Source organism: Gymnoscopelus microlampas, assembly GCF_963454915.1.
Source record: "Gymnoscopelus microlampas genome assembly, chromosome: 21".
NCBI lineage: Eukaryota > Metazoa > Chordata > Actinopteri > Myctophiformes > Myctophidae > Gymnoscopelus > Gymnoscopelus microlampas.
The window spans coordinates 6258264-6281598 of NC_139958.1; the positions used below are offsets into that span (position 1 = coordinate 6258264).

Sequence of the window (23335 nt, forward strand, 5' to 3'; positions counted from 1 at the left end):
GTTGCTGTGACCTTGCTTTTTTTTGGCTGACTACATATCGAGCAGCATCTTCAACTCGCCGAGGCGAGGCGCGCGCCCTGCTCTGCATCCTCAGCATCAGCATCAGCATCAGCACCACTCCTGTCACTTCGTTGCGAATTGCGGTCACGCGCTACTCCGTCTCTGCTCTGCCTCGTCTTGAAATCAAGGATATTTTTTTCCTCCTGCCTGAGGCAATTAGCCCTGGTTATCAATCAGAAAAGGAAACCGCGCGCGTTTTATATAGGCTATTTTAGACTATTTATTTAACCCCGATTTTTCTAGGCTATACCTAATTAGGTTATGTGCGTTGTTACGCGTATAGAAAACAGCATAGTACTGGATAACATCTGCATTGCCTGCTTCTTTCGATCCGAGCCACTGCGCCCATACGTCGAGACGAATAGCGCAGAATCTCCGATTTATGTCAAGACCTTCATCATAGCTGCCTATACGGGACGTCTTACGGGTCGTTTTCATAGCTCATCAGACCGCAACATATATAAAACGATTGATAGGCTAGTAGTAGCTAAACAAAGGCCCCATTGAGCGTTGAGACTCATTTAATGTAATGCTCCTCAGACCATAGAGAGACCATATTGTTGTGGCACCATCAGAGCGCCTATAGAAATACAAGAAGCGCTGGGTAAAATGTCCTCTCAGATGATTTCAATGCACCTTTATTATTGTGATTGATCACTTTGGATGATTCCCAACCAATACACCTTTTTATTGGTGAGTGATTGATCCCCTGGATGCGGCGACGACACATTCCTCCTGACTCGGGGTTTCTGGGACCCTGCAGGGCGGATGTTGCGCCGAAGGATGCCCGGGTACACGGACCCGTCGTCGGGTAAAGATCTCCTCGGCAATCGGTCTCTCTGTTTCATATTTATTTGCGCGTTTGGACTCGTCACCCTGTTGCAACAGATTCTCTATGGCAAAAACTACGTCAAAAGGTAAGTGTTGTTTATTTTTTGTGTATGGGTCCATTTAAAAAAAAATGTTTCAATTCATTAATTAATTAATTATGAATTAATTAATTAATTCCTTTATTTTTTTCCGCGTTAGGGCTAGAGCCCATAATAGCAGCAAGCAATCGATTGCAGGCTTTTCTCAATCCCCTTCGGTACAGGCCCTATATGCAATATATATCTGGTTTTCAACCCTTTTTCATATCAAGGTCCATTATTTATTCGGCATTTTGAGCCACGGATTCACCATTTCATGAGATTTAGCCTCGATCAGACCCAAAACGTAGAGCATTTTGTTAACGTTGCATGGATACGATTTTGTCCACAATTCCATGCTGTACTGATGTTGTTGTTGGTACCAATAGGTGAGATAACAGGCAAACATTGATCAAAATAACAATTCTTTAATTTAGTAATGCAGATTTTTAACAATAATTTAACTCTTGAGGGCAATTTTAGGCTCTCAAGAGTTAAACGAAACCAAATGAAATGAAACCAAATGGACCCATAAAGGTCCATTTGGTTTCATTTTTACGCTCTCAAGAGTTACAGATCTATAAAGGGTCCATTTGGTTATGCCAACTCTCCATCATTTAGCTGGGGACCACCTGGAACCCCCATCAAGGACTACTGGTGGTCCCCGGACCACTGGTTGAGAACTCCTGCAATAGATGATTCAGAAATAAGGTAGGCTAGCTGGTAAAAAGCGTTATCAGTAGAAGCATTATGATAGCGGGCTTATATGAATTTGCACGTGTTTCCCTTTAATACGGGTTGTAATATGGGGGGCAGTCTGGATGAGCTTTTGGCTGGGTGATGAGAGAAGGAGCTTTAATACCAATAATAACAATTTAGCCATCCATTTCCCCAGTGGCATGTATACCCTACTATTTTCATTAGATTTATTTTGGCTATATTTTCTGAAAGTGAAGCATCACATTCATGCCATACACTGTATACTCAAGCTGTGTATGGCCATGTTTTCCCTTTGTTTTGTTTTTTTATTTTGTGAGTGAGTGGGGAGAGTATGAAATGATGAAAAAAAGGATAAATGGAAGCGAGTCAGCAATGAAGAGTAGGTAGGTAGCCTATACATGTGTGTGCATGCACATACGTGTGTGGGCATGCACATACGTGTGTGTGCGCGCGCTCGTTCGTGTGTGTGTGTGTGTGCACGCGTGTGCGTGCGTGTGTATGTGTGTGCGAGAGAGAGAGAGAGAGTGTGTGTGTGAGTGAGTGAGTGAGTGAGTGAGTGAGTGAGTGAGAGTGAGCTAGTTACCAATTAAGCCTGGTAGGTCTAAATGCTATCATTTTATATTATGATGTGTCTACATGCTAAAAAAAACATCCTCAAAAGGTGTAGCCCATGAGGCACAGCCCCTCCCAGTCAACAACACACTCTTTAACAATCACACTATATCAACACGACGGGATCTATCACTTCCTGTACCCCCGCACCCCTCAAGGAAACCATCCAAGGAAACCATCTCAGTCTGTGTGACTGGACAAAGACAGCAGGAGATACAGCTATCTGACACTGGTTCTCAACACTGGGCCCGCGGACTCCCAGGGCGTCCAAATGGACTCTCTCTGAGTTAAATGAGCACTGAGAATTTTACAGCGTGGCTCGGGGTCCCAAAGATAAAAGAAAATATTTTTTATGTTTCCTATTATTTGCACATTTAAAAACAACAAATTTGTAACAACCGCATAATATTGGGTTGGGATGTGCAGGTGAGATTTCGAAAATCCCTGTGGGGTTTATAAATATAATCTCACCTGCACTTAACAACCAAAAATACAAAGTAATAAAAAAACAAACATAAATAAATGATTTGGCAACATCAATAATACAACAATAGATACACAGAAAAATAAATATTAGTAGAAAATGGTGTATATTTGGTGCAAGTGTGTGTGCAGGGTGTAAGAGTGGAAGTCTATGTGAAAAGAAAATGGTTCCATTTGTACACTCTCAGAGTTACAGACCCCGTAAGGGACCATTTGGACCTGTGGTGGGACAGCGGACCGGACGTTGAGACACAGTGAGCTAGGACACAATGTGATCATGCGAGCATTTATCTTCAGAAGTTGGATAATACAGATTAGATGTTTCTTATAACCCATTCAATGCGGGAACGCATCTCTGTCATTTTAAGATTTCTTTGGCCATTCAAAAATAGCAGATATACAAGCTTATATACAATACAGATTATACAATACGAGCTTGTAGGTCTGCTGTTTTTGAAAAAAATGTGAAAATGGGTGCAAATCTTTGAATAAATATTTGAGTTACAAATGTTCGCTTAAAAAACATATATATTCAAAGATTTGCACACGTTTTCACGATTTCTTTTCAAAAATAGCAGATCTGCAAGTTCATAGTGCAGCACTCGGTGCCGCGCTATGAACTTGTAGATCTGCTATTTTTTTATAGCACAGTCAGATGCTTTCCCGGTCTAAATGGGCTAAAATCCAACATAAATGGTACATGCTTGTATAGTCAGCATGTGTAGCATGTCAAACTTGATAAATCTGTCCATATAATGTCCCTGATTTTCCTATATGTATAGTGGCATATGGCGTATCTGCTCATGGCCTGCCTCCGTTGATTTTTAACAAATAATCTACAGTTCTGGCGGTGGTGGCTGTGAAATGACAAGGCAGAAAGGAGTTCCACATTCAACCTGACAACATCACTATTTTGGGGTTTGTCATTATTATCGACTCAAATGTTCAAACATCTTTCAAAAAATTGCACAAATAGCAGATCTGCAAGATTACGATGGCATGCATTGTGAGCTTTTAGAGGGGCTATTTCTGCAATTACAAAGTATATAAAGAGAAAATAGGAGATAACACAAGCTCACGCTGCGTCGTGTTTTGCGGCACGTTACGAAAGCTTGTAGATCTGCTGTTTTCTCTGCTTGAGAATAGGAAAGGTTTTGAACATTTTTTTCGCCGATGACGACATGCTAAAAATAGGGGGCGCCAGGTTGAAAGTGGTTATTATTAAATCATACACAGTGGGTGACCCACTTTGTAGACCCGGGCATATTAACTTCCTTCATCCCTGCTTGACTTGAACAGGGTTATACGGCTAAAAATATCCTCCTCCGCAGCACCAAGGTCTTCTGGGAAGAGTCTAAAGCATAAAGCAACACTTCCAACTGAACTCACTGTCACACACAGTAAATCCAGTTTTAATATCCAACCCTGAGACTATAGTCTTTGTACGAGTGATCCCCCCTGCTGATAAACATTAGAGGAAGCCCACTTACCCATTCAAAAGATGAACCTTATAAATGTAGTTACAGTACATGCCCGTTCTGCCCTCAAAACCTGTAGACTACTTTCAAATAGTAAAAGGAAAACAAACAGAAAAACTAATGTCGTACATTAAATACCGTCGAGCAGCGGATCTGATAGATCACGTCTGAGTGATAGTTAATGGAAGGAACCATGAATGGGGGTTTTAAAGCTGCAATCCATTACACTTATAGGTCTTTCCCATGGGATCGAACCCAGGTCTTCCACACGGGAAACAACATTTAGATCACAACGGAATAGTAGGGAGACCAATGGTGCACCACCAGTTGTATTGCATTAACATTCTCTACCGCGCCGATTGTTCAAAATAAAGTTTCATTCATTGAAACAGTCACAGATTACGGCTTTAAACATTAGCATAAAAGTTGCTGTTTTGATTCTAAATAGTAGCTAGGGCTCATCTCATCAGACTCCTAATAGATGAAAATGTCCATGTAGATGTTGTAGACATTATTATTAAGCCTATTTCACGTATAGGTAGACATTTAATCTCAGAGTAGATATCATGTAATGCTGATTCAGATCATTGCACTTTTGTCTGAATGAAATTTGGCAAAAAGCCTGCGAATAGCTTCGCATTTTGACCTGCATTTTCTAAAACAGTCAGCAGGCGTCTGCGGAATCAGAAGGCTGGAAATGCATTTTTACATTCCTTAATGTATATGTTTTATGTGTGCACACACACATGAGTTTTATGAGGGTTTGGTTTTTATGTATTTGAAGAAAAAAAAAGGACAATAAATCCCCAATAAACTGACTCATTTTCTTATTAGTGCGCAACAGTTTAGCCGACTCAAAGGGGACGAGACAGGAAATTGGACGGGTCCTGTTAATTTCTTGGATGATGGATCTCTGAAGCCGGCCAGAACCGCGGGGAGGAAAAGGTACCTTTCTATGGTGATTTACGGCACAACACCTCTAAGAAAGAGAGAGAGAGAGAGAGAGAGAGAGAGTGAGAGAGTGGGAGAGTGGGAGAGTGGGAGAGTGGGAGAGTGAGAGAGAGAGATTGAGAGAGAGAGAGACTAAGAGAGTGAGAGAGAGAGAGTAAGAGAGAGAGAGAGAGAGAGAGAGAGCGAGCGAGAGAGATATTTAAAATTCATCAGTGAATGATGCTGACCCAGCTGCCTGCATGTGTGGACTGGTTGACTGATGCGTCCACCTTTGACCTTTAAGACAACTTCCATCTTCTAACTCAACGTGTCTGCATGTTGACAGATGTTTCCGTCAGAATTTTCCGCCAGATTCACAGAGCTCCGTAATAGTCACACCCTGCATATCCGATATTAAGAAGAAAAAAAAACGCTCTCAAAGGTAGGCCGGTTTGGAAGGCATTTATACTTTCACAGAAACCCAAAGAATGCCTCTTTATTTTCCATTAGTCTGAAAAGGATAAATAAACTCATATATACACATATATATATATCTATATTTTTCAGTGGTGGTTGCACTTCCAATCTGCTCTTTTGCATGTTGTCTGATCCCTCTCACCGTGAACCCTGAACCCTGACCCCCTCTAACCCCCATGAGAAAGCTGGTTGAACTATACGTATATTCTCCCTCGTATCTTCTGTGTTTCCCATCCAGCACCTTCTCGTTCTCCTCAAACCCGTGTGTCATGTGTCCTTCCACAGCTCTGTGTCTCTGTCATACACATAGTGTGGACACCTGTGTGTTGTCCCTACTATACGTCCCCCTCTGCTCACATCTGCATTGTCTCCTTCTTCCGTCACCTGGATCTCCTTATTTATCCACGTTAAAGCCTGGTGATGATTTAAGACAGATTCAAGACAGATTTATACTTGGTTGCATGCACGGTGTTGCACATCGAAAACAGTGCAAAGTATACAAGCTGACAACGCATTGCAACGCATCGCCGGTGGTGGAAAAAGTACTCCCATTCTTTACTCGAGTAAAAGTAGTGCTAATTGGGGGTTAAGGTTAGCCTGGCACTAGCCAGACCGACTACGCTGATCCATGCATGCTGCATTCACAACCTGCAACATGCATGGATCCACGCCATCGGTCCGACCAATGCCAGCCAGGCCAGGAAAGTTGAGATGTTCCAGCTGTTGGCGACATTAGAAGGCTCTAGGCACTGTGGTTTGGCTCCAGGCCTGGCTCCTCACTCGTCTGACGGTCTGAGCAGAAATGGAGGCTTTTCTGTGCGTTACGTCGCCGTTGCCGCTGGGCTCAAACATCTCACTCTGTCTTGATGGATTAAACCCTCCCTGCAGGTTTCAACGCAGCCTGTAGCAAAACGGTCCTTCCTCACGGAAGACGTGGTTTGGGCTGCCAACCCACTCCACCCCGGGTCGCCCTCTCTCCGACCGTCCTCTGTCTCTCCAGATGTCACCACACTCTTCGTGGTCGTCACCCTGTCTGTTCCTGGTTGTCACTGGTACTCCCACTCCCAGAGTTTTCAGTCAATAAAACATCGACTGATGCACTTGGACACATCATCAGTGTTGTTACCTGGAGTCACTGAGTGTTTTTCGGGTCTTGCAACAAACACCCTCCTCCAGGCGACCCGACCGAGGCTGATCAGACCCCGGCCTGTGTCCAAGTGGCATGCTACTGCCCCCTACTGTCTCTTGAGGGGAGTTAGAGACAGTGCTAATTGGGGGTTAGGGTTAGCCTGGTGCTATAGATCCACGCATGCTGCATTCACAACCTGCAACATGCATGGATCCATGCTGTCGGTCCGACCATATGCTAGGCCAGGAAAGTTGAGATGTTGCAGCTGTTGGCGACACTAGGCGGCTCTATAGGCACTGTGATTTGGCTCCAGGCCTGGCTCCTCCCTCAAAAGTACTTAAGTAAATGTACTTAGTTACTTTCCACCACTGCGCATCGCAAAGCGACACGTTGCCAGCTTGTAAATCGGTTGTTTTCGATGTAAGACACCACCACTCATCTAAGTATAAATCCGGCATTGTACTTCGTCGTACAACATTCCATGCTCTACTATTTTCATCCTATTACTCTGTCATACGACAGAGTATAAATCAATTAATGATTTAAATTAAGTTGCATTGTGACTTTGTCTGTTAAAAGACAACACTAACATGCTAGGTTAGGAATAAGAGAGGTCAAGCAAGCTTCAGTGCCGTGAAAATTAGATCTTAGTAGGTTACGCATATTAAGAATATTCATTATCTATTTATTTACTGGGGTTCTTTTAGTATACTGTAGTAAACAACCACAATAAAATGTTTCATCTTTAGAAAACTGAATCTTGGTCAGAATATACAATGTTATTCAAATTAATAGCTGCAATCCCTATATTTTATGCCTGATGGCGGCGCATCTGTTGTCCATTCTGGTGTGCCGTCTGCTTCAAATAACTTTATTGACATTGTCAACCAGCAGGTGTCTAAATGTCTCAATGGAAGAGTAGAGAGACCACCTCCAACCACTGCAGATGTGTTAGTTATATTGTATTAACGTACATTAAAGGTAGGGTAAGTGATATTTTTGGGTCAAAACAAAAAGTTTTTTGTTAAAAGGTTAAAGCACTATATTGTGATAGTACTCATTGCTATAGAGTGTTTGCTCAGTAACAGGAGTCTCTCATGTCTCTCCAGCTCTTTAATAAACAGAAAATAAATGTTCAGGTAGGTGACAAAACTTCAGCCAATCAGGACAGAGTACCCATTTATCAGCTTAATTTTTATAGTGTTCCAGTTCCAATTTTGTCTGCTCATTTCTTAGTGTCATCACTTCCTATTTCACTTGTTTAATCTGTATCCTGACTGAGTTCTCTATCCTGATTGGATAAAATTGTTATCCTGACCTGAAAATACTTTTTCTGTTTAATAAAGAGCTATAAACACTATATATAGCAATAAATACTATCAGAACATAGAGCTATTTAACACTTTTTTAAACCAAAGAAAATAACTTACCCTACCTTTAAGATTGGTTAAAATGATCTTTTATTGATTAAAATAAGTCCTGGATTGTACCTTTAACATAGGACACATGCCACTTCAATATTTATAATCAATTGTCTAACCTCACAGAAATACATGGATCATCTGGTGGATGTAGACAGTCAATGTCATCGTTCCTTTCAACTTTCATTTCATCCCATTTAGCATTTTTCAGTTTTCTTATGTTTCTTTCTTTCTTTGCTCATTTTTAACTTCATAGCCACAGGCAGGGTTTTGATAATAACATTATTACAAAAAATATTAGTAACAGCAACAACAGTGTTGAAATGAAAACCAATATTAGTACAGTAGATTTTTTAAAGTTGCTTTTTGAAACTTGTTTTTGCTAGAAACAGATTACGTATATATAGGCAACGATAATCATAATGTTCTACATTACATCATTTCTATGCATCAGAAATTCCATTCCATACATGGTTTTCAGAGTTAATTTTATTTTAATTTATCAATATTATTCTGACACCGCCCGATGGTGAAATATAATATAGATATTGGCTCCATCCCAAGCTCCTGTTGACTCCCTCAACGTATCGAGGTGAACTCCCAATAAAGTGACTGTATGGCTCCATATCTTTATGCACAAGCCTATTTAACCACACCTCCTTTATACCAAGCCTGTCACAATTATTTTGTAATCGTCTAATCGCGGTTATTGTAGATAATCGCAATTATTTTTTGCATAATCGTTTCCATATTGAAAGATTTTCAAATATTTTAAAATGATAAAATATGGCAATACGTGTATATTTCAGTTATTTGTCATATCTGCCCTGTGCAACTTTTGATTACAAAGCCCAAAAGGCTTCAGATGTTCCAATAATGTTCAGTGCCAAGCACACAATTAAATTGTTAATCGCAATAATTTGAGTGACTTGAGTGAATTAATCGTCAACTTACATTTGTAATGGTGACAGCCCTGTTGTATACTTTTTTCCTGTTGTATACTTTCAAATATACTTTCAATTCCAAAAAACGGGAAAATAGCCAATCTATGCATTGCATATCGTGACACGTTGCGAGCTAGTAGAACGGCTATTTTGGCTAGTTTTTGAAGATTTTTGAAAATCTTTGAAAGTTTGCCAACGACATGCCCAAAATAGGGTTGCCATATTGAAAGTGGTTAAATGTGGCCAAAGGGAGACTTTCACTTTTCACAAGTCTCTGAGAACACCATGCGTACGGTGACCATAACTATGGGTATTAGAGTAACTAGTAAGGCCTTTTATAGCAAGGCAAAAAAAGAATTCTCTTAATTTGTAATTATTAAGGATGTAAATACTTTTCATAGCTTCATTGCCTATCTGTTGCCTTATATCTGTTTAATGAAAATGTAGTATTATATATTGAAAACAATGCTGTATTTGCATGCTTATATTCTATAGCATGTGAACAATTGTTTGGAGATGAATGAATATTAATGCAGATAAGAAGCTGTGGTTAACATTAAGGATAAAATGTGAGATCCAAATGTCACACAATTTGTTTCGCAGAGACTGATTTGATCTCTTTGTACTTTTTGTACTCAAGTGGTGATTTATTCTTCTGTGGAACCTTTTGATAATCCTTTGATTTCCAAACATAGAATCTCTCTCTGTCCATTTTACAGCACAAATGTAATTTATTCACAATAGTTATAACCACTTATACCCTCCATATTTAGTAATACTTAATCTGTACTTGGTCCACTCTTTTTTCCCTCTACACTAAAATCTCGTCAGCGAAAATAGCCAATCTACAATCTCACAACGTAATGCATCGCGTTACGATGTGAGCTTGTGCTGTAGATCTGCTATTTTATGTGAACGTTCCCCCCAGAATAGGGATGCAATAGGGTTCAGGCAAAGCAGTGAAAGTAATTTAAGGAAATACCACAGATCAAGGCATAAATAGGTACAGTATAGTAGATACTACCAATTCAAATATCTTACTTACTGTAACTGTAGCCCACTGATCATCCAAGTAAAAATGTGTCCTGTACAGATTCCCACCTCCCTTTCAAACCCCCACCCCCACTCGCCCAAAACCTCACACCTATACTAACATGGAATACATCATTGCCCTCGAATATAAAATACTGCATATTTTTTAAAGACAAATGGCAACTTATGGGCAACTTAATCTGAAGTTCAAGCTTAAAAGATTAAAACATTTCTGCCATGACAAATGTTTGACCATGTCTGTAAAGTTTTCTCCACAGACGCCATTCAGAGCAGTCACACCACCACCACCATGCCAAACATCTGATTATTTGTGTGTGCTTTTTTGTTAATGTCGTCATTCCGTCATGATGATTTATAAGGTGATTTTCTGTGTCACAAATGTCTTTAAGATTTTCCAAAATCCTCTTTGCATGCAAACGCTGAATGAAACCATTCAGGCTCTTAAGCTCTATATATATCACGATAAGTTAAAATGAAATCAGGGTAAATGGGTTGATTTCAAGAGGGAGAATGACGATTGCTTGTACTTTGTGATTACATGTGCATGAGCATGTGTCTGTGTGAGTGTGCATGTCATACCAGCTTAGATGCCAAACTAACAAATCAAAGTGTTTGTGTTTCAATTGTATTTCAAATTGAAAGATTTTCATGTAATCTTTGACAGTCACCTATTTTAGACATAGTATAATTTGAAAATCTGTTCCAAACACATTAATTTCATTACCATATAGAAGCACACAGATGTACTGTACTAAGCTGTGTCCACCAAACAGTAAGTTAACACCATCTAATACACCACAATCTGCCTCTCACTGCATTTCAGACTTTCTTCATATAGCCTACTGTTTCTGTTGATGTAGATTGATATAGGGTATAGCAATGGTAGCCATTTTCTGGTCCCATTAATTTGTCCCATAGAGATTGCCAAAAATATTTATATCAATTCATTTAAGCCTAGAATCAAGCCATCCAGGATCCTGGTGAATCATGACCATAAAACATATATACTATATTTAACCCATTAAGACCAGGGACGCATCTGTGTCATTTTAAGATTTATTTGGCTATTCAAAAATAGCAGATCAACAAGCTCATAGCGCGGCACCGAGTGCCGCGCTATGAGCTTGTAGATCTGCTATTTTTGAAAAATCTTGAAAAAAAACGTTTTCGTTTTTTTTTTCAAAAACTGTTAGGATTTAGATTTTTTTTTTCCTTCACAGAATCAAACATGTTATGGTCATGAATCACCAGGAGCCTGGATGGCTTGATTCTAGGCTTAAGATAATTGATATCGATATTTTTGTAAATCTCTATGGGTCAAATGAATGGGGTCTGATACGATGGAACCAGAAAATGTTCGGCACTGCTATACCCTATTCCCCCCACATGATAACCAGAATTCTGATTGTTTTTGGGATCACATAATTGTTATATATTTGTGTCTAAAACATACTAACAGACATAAATGTCCAGCCTAAACTATAGACCTTGTCACTGTCTTTTGTGACATTGTGAGCTACAATAAGTTCCCTCACTTGTATTGTGACCATTGTCATCTCATGTCTTTAACCCAAATGCCAGATTGATTTCATTACGTCTTTAACTGAGGCCAAACATTTGACTTAGTACATTTAAGATATTAGGCCCTATCTCGGGCCTTATTGGGCCCTATTGGGCCTTACCCCTCATCCCTAAACTTTTTTGGGCATTTTTTACTATTTGGAAAAACATTTTAAAATATTTCAACTAGCTGATCTACATCAACACGTTTTGAGCTTATTTGAAATATTTAAAAATGTTTAAAAAACAAAACAAAAATGTCAAACAATTTAGGGATAAGGGGTAAGGCAAGATAGGGCCCATTGTCTCTTATTGTCTGTTCCCATGACACACAGTTCCATTATAACACATGCACATATGCAGTGTGAGGTCTGGTGTGGCTGCAGGCTAACTGTGTCTATCCCTGTAGGTATCTGGACACGTATGAAGGCACCTATGAGTTCAACTCCACTGCTTGCAAGGAGCTCAGGCAGGAGATGATCGATGTCAAAGTCCTGACCATGTGAGTGCTCTCTCCTGTCAATGGACATGTTGTCATTTTATATTCTACTCTAGTCTGAGGTGATTTATCCATCTGTCTGCAATTAAAGAAATGAGTAATACAGAGTATATAATACTGAATAAATCCTGGATATTCCAGGAGACAAACATGCAGATTTGTGTTTCAATAATAAATAATGGGGCTCAGCGTGTGGAGCGGCCGCTTGGGAAACAGAAGGTTACTGGTTCGATCCCTGGCTCCCCCTGAGGTAGTGGTGGTTCCTCCTAAAAATGTCTGAAGACAAATGGCTCTATGCATGACTGACTGTGGTCCCGGGTTTCAAGAAGGTGGCATACCCGTTTCCTGTTCAAGTTCATTTTCCCATAGCTTCAATCTGAATGGCTGATGTGTTAGGTGGAAGTGAGCGTGGCATTATATATGGGGAGTTGCATTTTTCATTGTATGACCCATGGTTCAAGAGTTATGCTGCGTTCACACTACTTATATACAGATATTTAGGGCTGGCTCTTTTTCTGGCGTTTCTGGTAACATTATTGTCCGATCATTTGTATGTCCATTGTAAAAATATAATTTTGACAAAAATGTCCACAGCAAGACCCCTGCGTGTGTTATATGACGGAACGAGTGTGTCACATGCTGGTGTGATGATGCAGGACGGCCAGGGAGAATAGTGTTCAAAATCCATGATTGGGAAGACATCACAGTCAGACAAACTAATATGATGCAACACAAAGAATGACCTGATAAAGACTGACTGGAGAACTGATACAGCAATGTGAAGACATGAACATAGAACCATGAAAACATGATCATAACATATAATTACCAAGACAAGACAAGAGAAGACAAGAGAAGACAAGAGAAGACAAGACAAGACAAGACAAGACAATGACAGTGTTCACATGAGGCTGTTAACATGGTTATAATTAGAAGCCTGATGGACACTGAATTTGTTGTTATTTTGAGATTTGGCACTTGATACACTATTGATTGTGCACAAAGAATAGAACAATTCCAATTAGAAGCCACGTCAGCATAACACCCACATTTCCAATCAGATCAGAAAATCAATTATGAATGGCACTATGTTCGTGAAAAGGTTCTTAAGTACACATGAAATCTTACCATATGTTTCATGAATGAGGTTGAATGTGTTACATTGCTGTTCCGTTAAGGGAACTGCTCCCCACTTATTCTGCTTTTCATCTCATATGTAGCAGTTAATCACTGAATCCAGTTTTGAAACTCAGGTCACAGTTTGGTCTGCGGGGTGTACTCATTGAAGGTGTCATGACTCAGCATGCGTACCTTCACCACTAAGTGGAGGTACGTAACAAAAGGTGCTCACGTTGGCAAAAATCTGCAACTCGCTGAGTAGCCTTCATTCATGAATAGTCCAATTTCCATTCTGACTTTGTAGTACTTTTGCAGCATGTAACATTTGGTTACATGCTGCCTGCATTGTTTAACCACTTCAATCCTATAGACTTCATCTATAGACTTCATCAATAGCCATATAGCCGATCTACAAGCTCACAACGAATCGCATTGTAATGTGTTTTATGCTTTTAGATCAGCTATTTCAGCTATTTAGAAATATTTTGAATCTTTGAACATTTTTTTAATTTTTTTTAAACGCCCTATAATTTTCGCCCTATACTGACATGCACAAAATGGGGACATCAGGTTGAAAGTGGTTAAGATTCACACGCAATGGCAGCTTTGTCAGCATGGCAGTGGTAAGTGGGGAGAGAGGGGCTGCCACATACAGATAGATAATAACTGGACATGAATATTCTGATGTTATATAAAAAATATAATAAATCCTATTATTTCCCGCCCAAATTGCAGTGGACCGTTCTTGTAGTAGTAGTCGGACACTCCAGTGGGTAGATTAGCTAAATTGATTACCCTCCACAGAGACGGCATTTTTCTCAGCCTCATTGAAGGTCCTGGCACAAAGCTTGATGTTCCAGCCTGGCTATTGCTGAGAACAGCTGCTGACTGTGAGCCGTCCAAAGCAATCATTCATTCCAGAGCAAATCACACCTGTCGTTAATCTAAACGAATTTCTCTTCTTCTCTGTCTTCGCAATAACTCTAGGCTTGATACTGTGGTAAGCAGTTATTTAACTGTATGAGACGACGAGACGAGTAAGGATTGGAACGATTATGCAACAATACCACTATGGGGAAGTCGTTTAGCTCTATGACCTTATTCCCTTAAAGGACAGCTTTGCTAATATTTAATGTACATTAAATCCTATTGTGAGGAGGATGTGAATAATAACGACTTCCCAATGGTTCGCTGACAGCACTGAAAAATTGGCAGCAGCCTACGTAGTACTCATTGGAATGAATCTAATGCACCATTCTACGTTGGCTGGAGGGGATTTTTAAGCATGAGTGTTATGTCCTCACAAGTTAACACAAATAAAGATTCATGTTAAATATCATTTTAATTGCTATTTATTAAGACCTACATGATGTATCTTTCTCCAAAGGGCCATCCACACCAAGAGCTATAAGTATATTGGTTTAAAATTGTTCTAAACTCAAGTGGATGGTAGAGTCCACACACCACAACTATAACGATGACAGTGGTGAACATCTGTGGTGGAAAAAGTACTCACATTTTTTGCTTAAGTAAAAGTCAATCAATACTGCAATGTAGAAATACTCTGTTACAAGTCCGGAATTCTAAATTTTCTTGAGTAAAAGTACAAAAGTATTGGTATCAAAATGTACAAGTACCAAAAGTAGAAAGTAGTCATTATGCAGAATGTCCCATTTCACAAGTTTTCAAATGTATAAAATGTATACAAATATTTTGAAAATAGCAGATCTACAAGCTGACAATGTGTCGCATCGCGACGCATTGTGAGCTTGGCCGAAATGCATATAGGGCTGAAGTGGGTAATGTATGTAGGCCTATACAGTATGTGTTGTAATAATAATCAAAATCTACAAAGTAACTAGTACCTAAAGTTTTCAAATAATCGTAGTGGAGTAAAAGTATAATATTTGCCTGAGATGTAGTGGAGTAAAAGTACTGAAAATTGGAAATACTCCAGTTAAGTAAAAAATACCTCAAAATTATTCTTAAGTACAGTACTTCAGTAAATGTACTTAGTTACTTTACACCACCGGTGAACATTGTATTGTACAGTAGCTATAGTCCTTATCGTAGGCCGCCCGTTACACCCACTGTACTGGCATATACATTCTCAGGAATCATTTTGTATCCTCTTATTCATGTGTCTCCCTCTCTGTCTGCTACAGGGTGAAAACCTCAGATCTGTTTGAGAGATGGAGAAACATGCAAATGTGCAAATGGGAGCAGAACAGAGTTGAGACCGACAACTTCAAGTAAGCAGCAAATTATGCACACTGTAATAGAGTTGTTCACAGTAATAGAGTTGTTCACAGTAATAGAGTTGTCCACAGTAATAGAGTTGTCCACAGTAATAGAGTTGTTCACAGTTGGTGCATGGTGGAAACACTACCCTTCCTCTTTGCCTTGCCTGCTTGTTGTTAACTAGTTGTACGAGCTCTTGTTTTATTGTTTTATTGTCTTATTGGATCTTGTTTATTCGATACACTTATTTGTTTTAGCTCTTGCTCATTTGATTTTCCTATTTGTCTCATCTGTTTATGAAAGTAGCTAGCTGATATATTGCACTTTTACCGTAGCACTAGGTATACTCTTAGTTGCTTGTTTAAGAAGAGAATGCACTCAAAGACTTCTGGTGATTAGTATTTTCTGAGATGGCAAAAGATTGGTTCCATTTGTACGTTCTCTCAGTCACAGACCCATAAGGGTCTATTTTGGTTCCTTACAAAGAAGACTCTTTGTGTCTCCTACCGGAACCGCTGCCGGACAACAAAAATGAATGGCTTAGGAATGCGACAAAAAAAATACTTTGTCACACAACTGGGTTGTATGACAAAAGCAATGTCTTCTTTCAGAAATAAATTATTGGTGCCATACAATTTGGTGGTTATTTCCACCGTTGTTCTTTCATTGCAAAGGCCTTTTTTATTCTAACCTTCATGTCTCTCTTTGGTGTGTCCACCCAAAAGGCTGGCTCTGTCTCGGTGCTGTAACGCTCCTTCGTTCCTGTTCACCACCAAGAGGAACACGCCCGCAGGTACAAAGCTGCGGTATGAGGTAGACACCAGCGGCATCCTGCCCATCACCACTGAGGTCTTCAAGATGTTCCCTGATGTGGGTGGACAGTACATTGTGTAGTCAGGTTACAATTGCAATAAAGACAATTTGTTTTACACATACAGTATGATTCTGTATGCTTTTCTGTGTGTGTTGCTATCAGTGTCATACAGCACTGGTTCTCAAACCTTTTCACGTCAAGGACCCCCAAATTGACACTTATTAGCCCGCGGACCCCCATTTGAAAAGATTTGCCATGCCCCCCCCCCCCCCCCCCCCCCACAAGAGAAGATTTTTACAGCTCTAGCAGTGATATTTTTGAACCATTTTAATTTCAAGGACCCCCAGTTTGACATGCATTAGGCTACGGACCCCCATTTAATGGCATTTCTATCTCTGGGACCCCAATTTATATTGTAAAATCATGTTACAATGTAAATTTAACTCAGAGAGTGTACAAATGGAACCAAATGGACCCCCATTTGTACGCTCTCTGAGTAAGTTACAGACCCATAAGGGTCCATTTGGTTCCTTACTATCTATCATTTAGCTGGGGACCCCCTGGAACTCCCTCAAGGACCCCTGGGGGTCCCCGGACCCCACTTTGAGAACCACTGTCATACATTATTGGTTACCTTCTTTAATTGGAGCCAATTAACAGAATTTCAGGAGCAGGACCACACCTACAATCAATCCCCTTCCATTCTCCTACAAATACTCTCCTAACCATCTGTCCTCCATTTTGCTCTTCTTGCATTCAGCGCCCCTCCCTCCCAACCGGCTATGCTCTCCCAATTTCTTCTACTCTCTACTCTTTACTATCCGTATAGGGCCCTGAGGGAGTTCATCGTGCCCGGGAGCGACAGGGGACTCCCCTACGTATAGCTTCCCAACGACATAGATGACAATCGAAGACCTCGGCAATCAAAGTCTCCGACATCATTCATTTTGTTTTGTTTTTATTTGTGTTCGTTGTTTCGTTCAATAAATGTGCTGATTGATGGTGTGGTTCTTGCTTGTGAAATGTCACTGAATCCTGCAATGAATGTCATTTGACTCCGTATCATATCTGTTTCGTCCAGGACATGCCGTACACAAAATCACAATACAAGAAATGTGCTGTTATTGGAAACGGGGGCATCATCAAGAACAGCAAATGTGGAAAGGAGATTGATTCAGCAGATTTTGTTTTTAGGTATGCAGCATGGAATCCTTTAAGCCTAAGTTATATTCGCCATACATTACGTTTTGAAAATAAATGGGATATTTTTGCTATTTTTAAAATGTATTTCTTCAAATATTTTGAAAAGAGTAGCCAATGACATTCCCAAAACAAGGACACCAGGGTTAATGAAGTTAAATAACTTCACATTTATTTAATATTGGATATTTTGCTTTTGTTCACAGATGTAATATACCACCCATCAGTGAGAAGTACTCACCTGACGTTGGCACCAAAACAGATCTAGTGACAATAAACCCAAGCATTATTACTGAAAGGTACCATAATGCTTTTATGCTTTTACACTCTTGCTTTTAGTTGATCTTTCTTTTTTCTATATCGCTGTGTTGGTTTTTATGTCTTCACTGTTTGCTTTATTCACTGCCTTTTTGTTTTGGCCATCATCTTAATGCCATTACTATTATTATTATCTTCCTGCCATTATTTTTATGCCATTGTTTTAAATTGTTTCAATGTTGTTTTTTCTGTTTGTTGTTGAAATTTTTTTTTTAATTTTCTGTAAAGCACTTCTGCTTTCTTTTTTTTTCACCCTGTAAAGCAGTTTGAGCTATATAAATGAAGTTTATTATTATTATTATAATCATCCCGCAGTGTGAAATGTCAGTCCGAGATTTACGTCTGTCTATCTGTCTGTCTGTCTGTGGCTCTATCTCTACTATTTCATATTTACTTCCACCTCCTTCTTCCAGGTTCCAGAAGCTGGAGAAATGGCGGCGGCCGTTCTACGAGGTCCTCCAGAACTACGAGAACTCCTCGGTGGTGCTCCCGGCGTTCTACAACATCCGCAACACCGACGTCTCCTTCCGGGTCAAGTACATGCTCGACGACTTCGACTCGCAAAGAGGCGTGTTCTTCTTCCACCCGCAGTACCTGCTGAACGCGCAGCGTTTCTGGGCGGTGCAGGGCGTGCGGGCCAAGCGGCTCAGCAGCGGGCTGATGCTGGTCACCGCCGCCCTGGAGATGTGCGAGGAGGTCCACCTCTACGGCTTCTGGGCCTTCCCCATGAACCCCACCGGCATCTTCATCACCCACCACTACTACGACAACGTCAAGCCTCGCCCGGGCTTCCACGCCATGCCCCATGAGATCTTCAACTTCATGCACATGCACACGCGCGGAATCGTCAACGTGCACACTGGCCAGTGCAGGTGACTTGACACCGCCGCGGTCGGTGTGTCCCCCCCCTCCCCTGCTACAATGTCTTGTGTGGAAAGTTCACCGTTTTTTAACCACTTGAACCCTAGCGTCCTTAACCTGACTCCGCCAGATGGAAGAAGCTTTGCTTCAACACATTTGTTTCACAACCTAACTTCCATCTGGGATCTCGGTATAGCCCAACCGCTGAAGAGGGCGGTCCCTTTTTTCAATATACTTGGCAGGTGATTGGACGAGACCGTCTGTCTATCACCGTCTGGGGCGTGCTAACTCCAACCAATCATATTGACGCGTCTACATGACGTATAGTAGCTGCGCAACTTGTAGTGTTGTTGTTCGTGGTATAGCGGCCATGATGAATAGTGAAAGAACTACAACAATGCAACAGGCGCTTCTCAATGGCGTCACACCCGGTCTCGCCAAGATCCCGCCCGTAGCTGCCGCTGATTGGTTCGACTGGGCGCGCGGGTTGATGTAAACTCCAATATCTGAGGCCGATTCTAAAAATGTTTTCTAAATCCTAACATTTTGAAAAGAATTTTAAAAATATTTTTTCATGATTTTTCAAAAAATAGCAGATCTACAAGCTCATAGAGCTTGTATATCTGCTATTTTTGAATTGCCAAAGAAATCTTAAGTGACACAGATGCGTTCCAGGTCTTAATGGGTTAATGTGAACTCAATACCGCCCCATCTGGCAGAGTCAGGTTATATAGTGTCCCTATTCTAGGGGGCGAACATTTGGCCGAAAATAACAGATCTACAAGCTCACAATGTGACACGCTGTGAGCTTGTAGATCGGCTACAAGACCCCCAGTCAAGTGTATAGGATTTAAGTGGTTAACTTTTATTTATACATTTTTTGGTACATTTTTAAGGTTTGCTGTTACCTGATGGATTTTGGTTGGAGAATAATAAGATGGTTCAGTGTTTCTTTACCGCTGAAAAATAATTATAGCCTTGTTGGAACATGCTTTTGTGTTTCCTTTACACATGGAGGGTTGCCTGCTTTAATGTCGTCTACATACACACAGTATTATTTCTCTACTTGAGGTGTACATTCACTTGCTTACTTAGCAAATCAATAGCTATGGTTACTTTTGAATTCTCTTATCATTCTGCTTGTTTTTATTTTTTGTGGACAAGTGGTCTTCCTTGTGATGTCGTATCTGTGACGTTTTCTTTTTTTGTGGAGTTGTTGATTTGTACTCAACATTGCACAAGTAGTTACGCTGAAACAGGGCCATCATGTCCCCACTCTCTCTCTTCTAGATTTGCACGGCGAAATCCTCAGTGTTAGTTTAACCATTTAAAGGGATAGTTCACCCCCAAAATGACTATTTTTTTCTATCGATTAGTCACTCCATGGAGACTTGAATTCACGGTGATTTTCTTTTGTTTTTGTCGCATTCCTAAGCCAATAATTTGATGACAGGTGGTGGCTCGGGTAGGAGACTCAAAGTGTCAACTTTGAGTCTCCTACCGGAGACATTAGCATTTTTACGCCGGTCATCAAATTATTGGCTTAAGGAATGAGACAAAAACAATCTCATGAATTCAAGGCTTCATGGGTGTGTAATTGATAGAAAATAAGTATTCTTTGGGGTGAACTACTCCTTTAAGCCCTATTTTATACTTCGTCGTAGGATGGCGTAGCTGATCTACAAGCTCACATGTTGTAATGCAACTTGTAGATCTGCTATTTTGAAATGAATGCAAATTATTGCCTATAATGACACAGTTAAGGATAGGATAGGATAGGATAACACTTTGTTAATCCCCCAGAGGGATTCAGGGTGTTTACAGCAGCACAGAGTAAGAAGAGTAAAAGTACAACGCGCACAATAAACAATAAATACAGCAATAAATACAGCACTAAACCAGGCAACAATACATAGATATATTAATAGACTATACTCACTCACAAGCACACCCACCAACCCCACCCAGAATAAACCGCACACACACACACACGCGCACACACACACACACACACACACACACACACACACACACACACACACACACACACACACACACACACACACACACACACACACACACACACACACACACACACACACACACACACACACACACACACACACACACACACACACACACACACAGTGGTGGAAAGTAACTAATTACTTAAGTACAATTTTGAGGATTTTACTTGCTGGAGTATTTCCATTTTTCTATACTTTTACTTGAGACAAACAAATATTGTACTTTTGCTCCACTACAATTATTTGAAAACTTTAGTTACTTTGTAGATTTTGATAATTATTACAAAACATACATTAACCACTGCAGCCCTATGTAAACTTTGGCTATTTGAAAAGAGCCGATCTACAAGCTCACAACGCGTCGCATGGCGACGCGTTGTGAGCTTGTAGATCTGCTATTTTCAAAAGCCTTTTACACATTTTAGACGGGACATTCTGCACAAAGTACGTTTACTTTTGGTACTTTTAAGTACATTTTGATGCCAATACTTTTGTACTTTTACTCGATAAGTTTAGAATTCCAGACTTTTACTTGAAACAGAGTATTTCTACATTGCAGTATTGATACTTTTACCTAAGTAAACAATTTGAGTACTTGTTCCACCACTGCACGCACACGCACACACACACACACACACACACACACACACACACACACACACACACACACACACACACACACACACACACACACACACACACACACACACACACACACACACACACACACACACACACACACACACACAAACACACACACACACACACACACACACACACACACACACACACACACACACACACACACACAGGGGATATGGGAGGGGTTGTCCCTCTGCCACACAGCTCATGGAGAGGATAGGAAAGGGGCCGAAGGGCTGGTCTGGGACGGTCTCGAATGTTGTCCCTCGTCCTCCTCTCTGTCACTGCCTCAAGAGACTGTCAGTCCAGCTGCAGGGCCAACAACGACACAGCACTGGCCTTCCTCACCAGCCTGGTCGAGCTCACGCAGCTCCGCAGCGTTGACGTTCGCCAGCAACGCCACAGCAAAGAACAAAATGGTACTGTGTAGAACATCTTCAGTAGTCTGCTGCACACACACCCAAGGACCTGACGGCCTGCTCTATGGAGATAGATATGTTGCAAAATTCACGAGCATATAGTCCATGAGCCAGACAAGATTTCATTACCGAAAGAGTGGGCAAAACCATACCTATATTAAATTGTTCATAGGGTCAATACAAGTAAATACATATATGATAACCTTTCCACAGGAGCAGCTTTTTCATAGTTATCAGTTTTCTGAAATTGTATATTTAAATATGCAAATTAGGGCATGTTTTCCTATATAATGCCTAATTTGCATATCTAAATATACAATTTCAGAAAACTTCTAATACAATAAATCATTGTCTTCATGTAAGTAATCAACTGGGGAAGTTTCATTATGATAACTTTTTTTTAAATTTTGTGATTTTTTTCACCTGTCATGTACGTATGGGGAAAATAACAAAATGTGTGATAAATATGAAAAAGCTGCTCCTGTGGAGAGGTTATCATATATTTATTTACTTATATTGACCCTATGAACAATTTAATATAGGTATGGTTTTGCCCACTCTTTCGGTAATCATTGCTCAATTTTGGGGCTCTGGCTAATTGACTAATACATTTGATTCGAGCGATCGTAATATGCCATCTGAACAGTTTTAGGTTGGAATTTGCAATGTGGCAAAAAAAAAGCATGTGCTCGTGAATTTTGCATCATATCTATCTCCATACTGCTCTGTCCTTTACCGGCATAAACAGACTCACTGTTGTTGTCCTTCCAGTCCAGTTGTTATGTGCACACACACACACCCAGGAACTGTTAGGACTTTGAATGTGATAAGAAAATGGATCTGTAAGGGTAAAAGTGCTTATTTAGGGTCTCCTTTTGAGGGTCAAATTTGAATTAATACTGAGGATTTTGCGGTGCCCCCCCCTTTCCCCATCACTTCTCCATTTCTCTCAGACACTCTGTGGATGTGGCAGCTTTTGTTGTTTGTGTAAAAAAGAAAGAAAAAACACAAGAAAAAATACATACACATGGATATTGAATTCAAAAAGAAAATAGAATTAAAAAAAAATATTTCACACATCATATCTGTGACTTTAAGTTGTCTAGCATTGTTAATCTATTTCCTATTCACCAAATTAACTCTAGATTAACATTTTTAAACACTGGCCTTTTTTTAAGTGGTCTATTTTATTCCATTAAATTAAAACACTGGAAATTAATCTAATGTTTCTTTTGGAAAAAACAGAGTGTTTTTAAGGCTCGTCATAGTGGTTAAAGACCAGAGATATTTTATAATGACACCACCATAGCAACTTTACAACTACTATAAGGTCATCCTATCACCCCTGATTTATACCTAGCTGCGCGGCGGTGTCTCACACGGACAATGGCTATTTTCGGTGTGAGACACGATGCACGTA

At 40.2% G+C, this 23335-nt stretch overlaps 2 protein-coding genes across 5 annotated transcripts in view; one reads left to right on the forward strand and one right to left on the reverse strand.

Moving 5' to 3' along the window:
* pdcl (phosducin-like) overlaps positions 1-23335 on the reverse strand; it is a 104355-nt gene that overhangs the window by 33111 nt on the left and 47909 nt on the right. The gene's annotated exons all lie outside the window — the stretch shown is intronic.
* st8sia5 (ST8 alpha-N-acetyl-neuraminide alpha-2,8-sialyltransferase 5) lies at positions 829-18842 on the forward strand (the record flags this gene model as incomplete). Of its 4 annotated transcripts, none has more annotated exons than XM_084047559.1 (9): positions 829-977; positions 5096-5206; positions 5538-5633; positions 12185-12277; positions 15508-15645; positions 16360-16504; positions 17530-17642; positions 17855-17947; positions 18380-18842. In XM_084047559.1, the coding sequence occupies 9 exons, from the start codon at positions 829-831 to the stop codon at positions 18840-18842; spliced, it is 1401 nt and encodes a 466-aa protein (XP_083903685.1). The 4 variants fall into 4 exon arrangements, with proteins under 4 accessions (XP_083903685.1, XP_083903686.1, XP_083903687.1 ...); XM_084047560.1 differs by having other exon boundaries at positions 15559-15645; XM_084047561.1 differs by lacking the exon at positions 5538-5633 and having other exon boundaries at positions 15559-15645.